We start from the raw sequence: 10,348 nt of genomic DNA on the forward strand, positions 1-10,348 counted from the left end.
TAAAACCATGTTACTCCATCTAACATAGACATCACCCCTACACACGTTCTTACATAAATGTTCAATTATGTTTCAGTTTAGTACAACATATTGAAACACAATGATACCTAACGAATCGATGCATGAAATGATACCTAATGAACCCTGCCGATTTCCTCCGATATGTTATTATCGGATTTGTTTGTTTTCCTTTAGAGGCTATTTTCAGTTTATACCACTATATGTAGGTAACAAATCAGTGATTGGTTGTTCATATTCCAGCGAAAAAGCCGACTACAACAACCGAATGTCATATTCGGTTTCGTACTAGTGAACTGATAGCTTTGGAGGTCTTGATCCTGAGAATGGCTTATACATTCTGCTTTGGCACGAGCCATATACACATGTACGCACTAGCGAAATAATGAGGCAGATGATTGCTCTTGTAATTTCTGTCCCGATAGGTTGAACATTGTCATGCACCCGGCTGGTTTAGTGCTGATTGGCTTCACCAAATATCCTGCAGGAGAGCTATCGCGCCCCAACCAGGTCAAGGTCCAACTGTTCCTGTGTCGAAGTAGAGTGTCGTCCCAGAAGACCCACCGGTGACGCCCTCCATGAGCGCAAACCGCATGTCCTCGGACGGCTTCCAGTGCCGCTTCCTCTGGTTGATGAACCAGTTGTTGATCTGCTTCGGGTCGAGACCGGTCATCGCTGCGAGCCTCACCTTATCTTCTTCCTGAGCACGGCGCAGACCACATTAGACACTGGCCATAATATATGATGAAGTGTTTAAGCTATACAGAGGCCGCGTTTTACAACGCTCTTACCGTAGGATATGGCCAGCGGTAGTGCGCATTCCACCAATCCATGAGAGCTGTCCGTGCATCCTTCGGCAGCTTCCCTTTCTTTCTCTTCTTCAGGAACTCGGATCGTAGTCGACTGAGGCAGCCACTGTACTTCTTGAGAAGCATTTCCTTCAGGTCATGGTCAGCTATACGGGAGGTGTGCTCTTGCCCTATGTCAAGCACATCGGTCTCCCCAGAGCATTGTTCATCATCAGAAGACCCCACCATCTCATCTGGCAGGGAAATATGAAGGATCATGTCAGAAATACATTCTACCTACATCACCGTAAGTACATTTACGCAAGATCAATGAAAAGAACTGAAACGAGCACATCGATTTAAGAGTAAAAGGTGCGAGTTGCAGTTCACGATACAGATTATCCTTTTCCTGAATACAGTAAACACGGATCATTGTACTGTTCATTGAAGATTTTATAACTTTTGGGGAGTTCTGGAGTTGCAGTGAAATGAATGTTCCCTTGAGCTGTGATAACTTGAGTTGGCCTAGTTTACTTAGGAAGATAAAACATGGACCACCATGGCTCCTAATGCCATATATAGATTGGCCGGCATCAACCTGGTCATATAATCCATAAGCTGGTGTGGTATGAGCCATGTAGTACGAAGACAATACATATAGGAGCCTAAAAAGTATAATACTTATAGGCCCTTTTTATTAGTAGTATACTATGGGAAATCATTGGGATTAGAAAGGGGAATACTAGCTTCAATAAAACATTCCTCACTAACACATCATGAAAAATAAAAAATTGTGCATAACCAGAATTACCCTTGATCAATGAACGGTTAGAATTAAAAACCTCTCTTTACCTCCAAAGAGGTAAGCTGAAGCATCTAAAATTCTCATATACAGACATACAGTTCACAGTACTGGTCATACTAGCCCAAAAACAGACGACGATTCAGTGACTGGACTACATCAAGCCACGCCGTAACTGGCCTTCCGGCCCCACGTTCTCCATCCAACGGTTACAATCAAGTGATTCTAAAACTTTGCCGAATTTATCTTTTCTGCTGCGCCTAAAATATAAAATATTTTTCATTGAAACTTTTTCATACTTACAACATGATTCGTTGGCAACATGTATATTTTTAGTTTTGAATTTTTTGATGATTTTAAATTTTCGTTTTTTAAAATCATCAAAAAATTCAAAACTAAAAATGTACATGTTACCAACGAATCATGTTGTAAGTACGAAATTTTTTTAACGAAAAATACTTTGTATTTTAGGCGCAGCAAAAAAGACAAATTCAGCAAAGTTTTAGAATCGCTTGATTGTAACCGTTGGATGGAGAATGTGGGGCAGATGAAGGGTCCAGTTACGACGTGACTTGATGTAGTCCAGTCACTGAATCTTCGTCCCAAAAAACAGTCCAAACTTGTTCTCATTGCAGAGAAAAGTTGCCAATATCTTTCTAATAGGCATTATCCACGGACTTTTGCGCTTTGTATCATATAAGAAGTTATTAGTTCTTCCATTTATTTGTGAGAATTGTCAAAAAACCTTCCCAAAACCCTACAGGCTACAGAAAGGTCTTGAAGCCACGTTTCAGTGGGATCATACGGTAGAAAATCTTTCATGCACTTCAATGTGTATATAAAATCATCATTTTTCACCGAATTAGAAAAGATTTATGGTTTTTCTATGCCCATAAAAAAGCGTGTCGCAAAAAGTTGCTTCTCTTTCCCCCTTGCTAGCTGGTCTCTTTCCACTAGAAATCAATAAAAACAGTCCTACAAATTTGGTTAATTTAGTTATTTTTTTTGTTTTGGATATCACTGACTTGTACTTTCCAAAATAAGGCCGAATGGCCCCTGCCCCTATTCAGTTTCCCGAAGTACCACACTATTCACGGCGCCAGCACAAAAAAGAACAATGCAAAAGATGATGAGATTTTATAAACACCCTTGGAAAGGTGTATTCTCGAAAAGAACCAACAGTGGAAGAAAGTAAGAAACCAGTAAACCCGACATGCATGACGTGAAGGAGACTAAGACACCTGTCAGGGTTCTTTTTGTTTTGAAATGAGATACATGTCAGTCATTATGCCAATCCATTAGGAAAACGGTCTTTGTACGTTTCCGATATAGAGTGATATAATTCGAAGCCATTATTTCCATATAGTAATAATCAGACATCAGCTGTCACGGCAGTACATCATCTATCATCTCACGTGGGGCCTACATTGGAAATATATTATCTCCGGGAAGATAGATGGGCATGTATTATAAAGCTATTAGTTTAGTAATTTTATATGGTAAAGTGGGCTGTCATCTGTCTCCCTTACGAGTGCACTCTGACAGCGCATTCTGCTTGAAATGTACAAGCCAATATCAGTTTTCTCTGAAACGTTTTCTAGGTTCTTTTTACGAATCGGCCTTCCTATTTTTAGTCCAGTTTATGTTGATAAAAACAGTGGTTTGTTACATTTCTGTGACTAACATTTTTTTTTTCAGAAAGTAGGGGTTGCAACAAGCTACAGTACATATCTTCGCAAATGCATCAAAGAGGCAGGGGCCTGCAAAGAGGTGTTATTTCGGTAAACAATTTTTTGGTGATTATCTGATCGATGACTATGCTAAGTCTTAAATAGTTACGCGCACCCAGGTGTAGGTGTACCTGATTTTCAAAAAATCGAATGATTCTACTTAAATGTTTCAGATTTTTTTTGAAATGCACAAATACATGTCACCTTGATACTTGTGCAAATTTTCAAGCAAAAAGAAGACCGTATGTGACCTACATACATAAAAAAGAGAAAACTGAACATTGTTGTACTGCGGATAGTATACGTCTACTCCTTATACCGTGAAAGTGCATTTTGTATTTTTGTGTAGGTTAAGTACTTTTATATTTTAGACTCAAATTTGACATTCACATACTTGCACGCATTCTCTACACGCATGATATATAACATTTTTTCTAGTATATACTCCCTCCGTTCCTTTCTATAGTGTCTATAGATTTTTGGCATTTGTTTCACAATATAAGGCTCTAGCTTGGCTTTTTTCAATTACCCCCTCCACCGGTCAACTCCCACACGACATGCATGAAAAAAATCCATACAAAATAGGAAACAATTAATTGAGATTCCTAATGCATGGCTCCAAGGATTGCTTAGATTTAGGAAACCCTGTTTTTATTTCCTTAATTAAACCTAGCTGCACATATATGGAGAGTCAACCAGACAGATTTGTGGGATTTGTTATGATAAATTAGAAATTTATCGATTTCCCAAATTTTAGTGTGATCTCAAATCGTCAACCAGGGGTCTTGTATAAAAAATACTCTTGCGCTAATTTCCGTGCCAAAAATCTATAGGCATTATAGAAAGGAACGGATGGAGTATTGTTTAAATAGCGTTCATGGGCACACAGGTGCCAAAATTCACGACCTGCATCAACAGTGGTTTGCAAGCTGACAACTACGGAAATAAGAACATTTTTCATTATTTATCAGATAATTTTTTGCATTATTCTACATGATCTAAGAGCACAGCACATGATATATACACGAGATCAAGTGATCAGTGTTTCCAAGACATAGAATGTCACAATCTTTGATAGGAAGTAGTATCTATAAAAAAGAACACCCTAAAAAACTGACATCCATGATCAATGAATTATGTCAATCAATCCTAACAGGTACGGCTGGCACACACATACATGCATGCACAAACTTTGACTTTTTAATGGATGTGAATATGGTTGGCAAGTTTACAAATTCATCGGCCATAGGTAGGGCATATATTATCTCCAGTATGAAATCATCTACAAGAATCCTTGCAAACTGTAGTAGTTGGATCAAAACGTCAATGGTGTATCCGAAAACTGGGGTACCACAAGGACTTATCAAATCAAAATGCAGCATTGTTGTCTCCTTGTAAAACATGCCTAGCTGCATACTACGAACCCGGACCAAGCAATAGACTTCCATGTAAAAGAAATGATGCCTGACGCTGTTCTGATCTTTCTGGCAAGGATTTGACTGGAAGCTCCGTCACCTTGCAATCCAGCTAGTGTTCACTACTGACAGAAAAGCAAGTTCATCATTTTTCAACTGTTCTATTTAGTACTAGTAGTATACTACACCCTTCATACTAACTTGTTCATCCTTACCGGTACTGTACCAAAATAGTGAGGGCAAAATGTAACAGAAAAAGACAAGCTGGAAGAAACATACTCCATCGTCGAATATTTGGCACGCCGGTGTGGCCTATAGACCAAACCCTAACCCTCTGACGTAACTCCATAAAATAGTAGATCACGTCACATGAAGCCTAGTTAAACCAATCATCCGCCTTTCATTCCGTTAGTGTTTATTCATAATTCATGCAAGTTGCAAGGGCGATATGGAAATTAACCTAAAACCATGGTGTCTTGTAGCAAAGGCCTGTTGAAGTAAATATAAAATTATCTAGAAATTACCACTAACGTGGTGGTATCGATCCGTCTTGTCAAAGTACAGCCACCGAATCCGGCAAGAGATCTCCTAAGCACGAGCTCTAATAAAAGCTAGACTGTGTTTTTTTTATAAAAAAAAGTTATACTATATCGGCATTGTGCAGTACTACGACTCTGGTAGCAACCCGCAAATGTGTAGCAAGCTGGAGCAAGATTCTCTCTTTCCGCAAAGCTAGCATCCACTCTCCGAGCAAGCTGAGATCACTCCCACCGCAGCAGCACAGCAGCACACAGTCTCAAGTTCCATCAACCAGGTCTAGCTGGCTACTAAAGGCTAGCAAGCTAGAGATGGAGATAGAGAGAGAAAGAAGAAGAAGAAGCCTACGGTACCATGGACAAAACCCTAGGTACACAGGCAACCCTGACCCTCAAACAATGCTTTACTCCACCCCTCTGACACCCCTGCGCCCCATTTGCATGGACACGATTTGACCTCTCAACACACCTACACGGATGGATCGATGCATACGCTCACAGGATTCTTTCTTTTCATACACGTACGCCAACAGCAAAACACACACCAAAGAGCGTCAATTATATATAATAATGTGCAATAATATAATGTTTAATGGCTGCATTGGATAAGAGCTCGCTGTGCATGCGAAATCAACTAACTCATCAGGTCACCGTTTGTTTATTTCATTACCGGAATGAGTGGCGGTGGCGGCCGGTGAGCTGCCGCCGCTGCAGAGGTTGCTGAGCTGCGTCTGGATGCTGCTGAGGAACGAAGCGGCCTCGTCGAACGGCCGCGACAGCTCCTCCTTGTATCGCACCAACACTCGGCAGTACGATTCCTGAATCGCGCACACGCACACGTGCGCACATGTAATAACAAAGAGATCAGAACAAGATAAATTCCGGCCAGAAAGAATCGCACGATCAATAGGTGAATCGAAGAGCGAACCATGAACTCGTCGAGCTCGGGATCGACGCCGATCGACCCGGCGCCGACGAGCCTCTCCCGGCCGATCTCCTCCAGCAGCGACGCCACCTCCGGAGGCGCCCCAACCTAAAATAAACAACCGCACTCTTGTAGAACTGTAGACGCATATACAATCACGCCTTCTCTTTCCCGACCATACCATCCACGACTTCACCTCAATTCTCGCATGAGGAAGTCGCAAGATCTTACTCAACGTACCTTACGGCATTCGATGTAGGCGGAGAGGAGGGTAGGGTACCGCGGGTGGCTGGCAATCTGCGCCTTCATCAGCTCCGTCAGATCCGACGTCGAGGGCCCCCCGGCGTCCACGCCCACGCCGGAGGACGCCTCGCTGGCCGCGCCGCCGACCCGCGAGATCCCCGGGTGGATGCTATACAGATCCTCCATGTAGATAACAAGACACAGCCGCAGCGAGCAAGCACCAGCTCACCTGCGCATCACCCTGACCCAACTACTATATGTGACTAGTAATATCTGTATATGTGCACAAGTGGTGATCGAGTACCACTGTAGTGAGTTGTTCTTGTGTCTTGTGCTGGAGCTCCGAGAAAGTCTAGAGAGAAGGAGCAGGAAAGCACAGCCTCGTGGGGAATTAGCAGCTGTTTGCACTGCAGCTGGTGAAGCTGCAGGTGCAGGTGCGGCAGCAGCAGCAGGAGCTTGAGCTATCTGCAGGGGAATACATGGGAGCCAGGAATGGACGAGGAGGAGAGAGAAAAGACTGGAAAATTGAGGGACTGAGTATATATCGTTATAATACTCTATCTATGTGGAGAAAAGGAAAGGTTTGGGCGTGTGACTTGTGAGGCCAGGTAGTTGACTAATTATTTGGGTTGGGAGACCAGATTGGGATGCATGTGAGCTGGCATTTGGACGATTGCCCTCTAGAAGCATGGAGTTGATTGTCATCCCAATTGAATAGGTTTAATCTATTTTACATTTGTAGCTTGTCATTATTCTTGTTTATAAAGTTGAGAATTATTTTTGGAGAATAATTGATATTGGAACACACCATGTTAGCAAGCAAATCACATAAAGAGAAGATAATATATCGTGCCAATAAAATAAACACTATCTCGTAAAAAAATATACACTATCTCGTCAAAAAATACACTATATTCTATTTCATTAACAATCTCCCGTTTCATTATAAATGCATCAACCACAAGTGCAAGATAATTAAGTCACATCAAACCAGAAGCTCCCATTTTACAGAAGTAGGTAAACATGCTTCATTTTGTGCTTGCGGCAGAGAAGAATAGCGGTGGCGGTTACTACCAGGAACTAGGAACTAGACGTTTGCCGAGTGTTTTTTATCATATTCTCGGGAAAGAGCACGTACCTCCGTTATAGTGCTACACTCGGCATTTGCAAATGTCAAAATAGCGTGAAAAATATTGGGCAAAGACACACATAAAAAACTGGCAAAGATTGTGGACATGTGTCCTCGACTATCATGGTTGATGGAAAGGGCGCGGCACGTGCTCTTTGTTAGGTGTCCCATAACAGACACTAGACAACTGATACGTCTCAAACGTATCTATAATTTCTTATGTTTCATGCTACTTTTATGATGGTACTCACATATTTTATACACACTTTACATCATTTATACGCATTTTCCGGCACTAACCTATTAACGAGATGCCGAAGAGTCAGATCCTGTTTTCTGCTCTTTTTGGTTTCAGAAATCCTACAAAGGAAATATTCTCGGAATTGGACGAAATCAACGCCCAGGGTCCTATTTTTCACGGAAGGTTCCAGAGCACCGAAGAGGGACCAGAGGGGAGCCAAGGGGGCCCCACCCCACCTGGCGGCGCGGCCAAGGGGGGGCACGCCCCCCTATGGTGTGGGTCCCCCAGGACCCCTCCGAGGCTGCCCTTCCGCCTACTTAAAGCCTCCGTCGCGAAAACCCTAAAAATATAAGCCACGATACGGAAAACCTTCCAGAGCCGCCGCCATTGCGAAACTCCAGTTCGGGGGATAGAAGTCTCTGTTCCGGCATGACACCGAGACGGGGAATTGCCCCCGCAAGCCATCACCACCGTTGCTGTCTCCCATGATGAGGAGGGAGTAGTTCTCACCCGAGGCTGAGGGCTCTACCGGTAGCTATGTGGTTCATCTCTCTCTTCCATGGTGTGATCTTTATGTGATCATGAGCTTTGTATCACTATTAATCTATGTGCTACTCTAGTGATGTTATTAAAGTAGTCTATTCCTCCTCCATGATGTAATGTTGACTGTGTGTGCATCATGTAGTACTTGGCGTAGGTTATGATTGTAATCTCTTGTAGATTATGAAGTTAACTATTACTATGATAGTATTGATGCGATCTATTTCCCCTTTCATAGCTATTGTTGACAGTGTGTATGCTAGGTTAGTACTCGGTCTAAATTGCAACGGTCTATTATGCACTCTAGAGGTTATTTAAATATGAATTCCGGATGTTGTGGAGCTTATTTACTCCGGCTTGAGGTGTGCTTTTATAGCCCTACACAATGAATGGTGTCTGTTATCCAACAATAGAGTGTAGAAAGTAGCATTTATTTATTCAGTTATGTGATCAATGTTGAGAGTGTCCACTAGTGAAAGTATGATCCCTATGCCTTGTTTCCAAATATCGAAACACCGTTTATTTACTGTTCTACTGCATGTTTACTTGCTGCCATATTTATTTCAGATTGTTATTACCACTCATATTCATCCATATTACTTGTATTTCACTATCTCTTCGCCGAACTAGTGCACCTATACATCTGAGAAGTGTATTAGGTGTGTTGGGGACACAAGAGACTTCTTGTATCATAATTGCAGGGTTGCTTGAGAGGGATATCTTTGACCTCTACCTCCCTGAGTTCGATAAACCTTGGGTGATTCACTTAAGGGAAACTTGCTACTGTTTTACAAACCTCTGCTCTTGGAGGCCCAACACTGTCTACAGGAAAAGAAGCGTGCGTAGACATCAAGCTATTTTCTGGCGCCGTTGGGTGGTGTGATAAGGTAAAAGGTATTCACATCCTCCGACTACTAAGCTATTTCCTAACACTGTTGCCGGTGTGTGAGTGCTCGAAGCTATTTCCTTTAGATCCTGCAATTGCATCTTTTTGTTTCTTGTTTTTATTTTTCACTAGTTAGGCATAATGGAAAACAACAGTGAGCTTTTTAATCTATTTCCTGAAATAAGACATGAATTGTGTGATGCGAAAATTAAAAAACCTATGGAACCTTATTTGCATGCTAGTAGCAATGTTATTAGTATGAACGCAATTACTGCTAATGCTATGGAGAAGTCTAAGCTTGGGGAAGCTAGTTTTTATGATCTTTTTAGCTTCCCATCTTTAGGGGAGAAAATTTGCTCTGATAATACTTTATCTCCCATATGCGATAACTCTAATGATGCTTGTGATATTTTAAATCCACCTACTGAAAGTACTGCTTTCAAGATACCCATGAAAATTATGGAACGTGTTATGGATAACCGCTATGAAGGGGATGGAACTATCCATCCTGGAGATCATTTACTGTTTTTGCATGAATTATGCGGGTTATTCAAGTGTGCAGGTATCTCTATGGCTGAAGTGAGGAAGAAACTATTCTCTATGTCGCTGTCCGGTAAAGCGGCGCATTGGTATAAATTGCTGAAGAATGGGGATTCTCTTGATTGGAAGGATATTGTGCCTCTATTTTATTCTAAATTCTATCCTCCAAGCGAAATTCACAAAGACCGAAACCGCATATACAATTTCTGGCCTCATGATGGAGAGAGTATTGCCCAAGCATGGGGAAGGTTGAAGTCTTTAATGCTCAAATGCCCCATTCATGAGCTTCCTGGTAATATCATCATTGATAATTTCTATGCAAGACTTTTTTTTCAAGATAAAACCTTACTGGATACTACTTGTTCTGGATCATTCACGCGCAACAAAGAAGATTTTAAAAGGGACCTTCTTGATCGGATTGAGGAGAACGCTGAAGATTGGGAGAACGACAAAGGTAGAGAGTCAGGTATAAATTATGATTATGAATGCATTGAAACTTTTATGGATACTGATAAAATTCGAAATATGAGTGCTACTTATGGTCTTGACTCTCAA

At 41.7% G+C, this 10,348-nt stretch overlaps 1 protein-coding gene across 1 annotated transcript; it reads right to left on the bottom strand.

The window, feature by feature from the left end:
- Positions 1-224: 224 nt before the first annotated feature.
- On the bottom strand, positions 225-7,015 carry LOC127342623 (homeobox protein knotted-1-like 1). The gene is made up of 5 exons (XM_051368607.2): positions 6,455-7,015; positions 6,218-6,322; positions 5,960-6,107; positions 810-1,060; positions 225-718 (listed from the first exon to the last, which is right to left on the bottom strand). Exons 1-5 carry the CDS (start codon positions 6,641-6,643, stop codon positions 530-532), a joined length of 882 nt encoding a protein of 293 aa, XP_051224567.1. The 5' UTR covers positions 6,644-7,015; the 3' UTR covers positions 225-529.
- Between the last annotated feature and the right edge of the window lie 3,333 nt (positions 7,016-10,348).

The sequence above is a fragment of the Lolium perenne genome, chromosome 3, assembly GCF_019359855.2.
Source record: "Lolium perenne isolate Kyuss_39 chromosome 3, Kyuss_2.0, whole genome shotgun sequence".
In the NCBI taxonomy this organism is placed as follows: domain Eukaryota; kingdom Viridiplantae; phylum Streptophyta; class Magnoliopsida; order Poales; family Poaceae; genus Lolium; species Lolium perenne.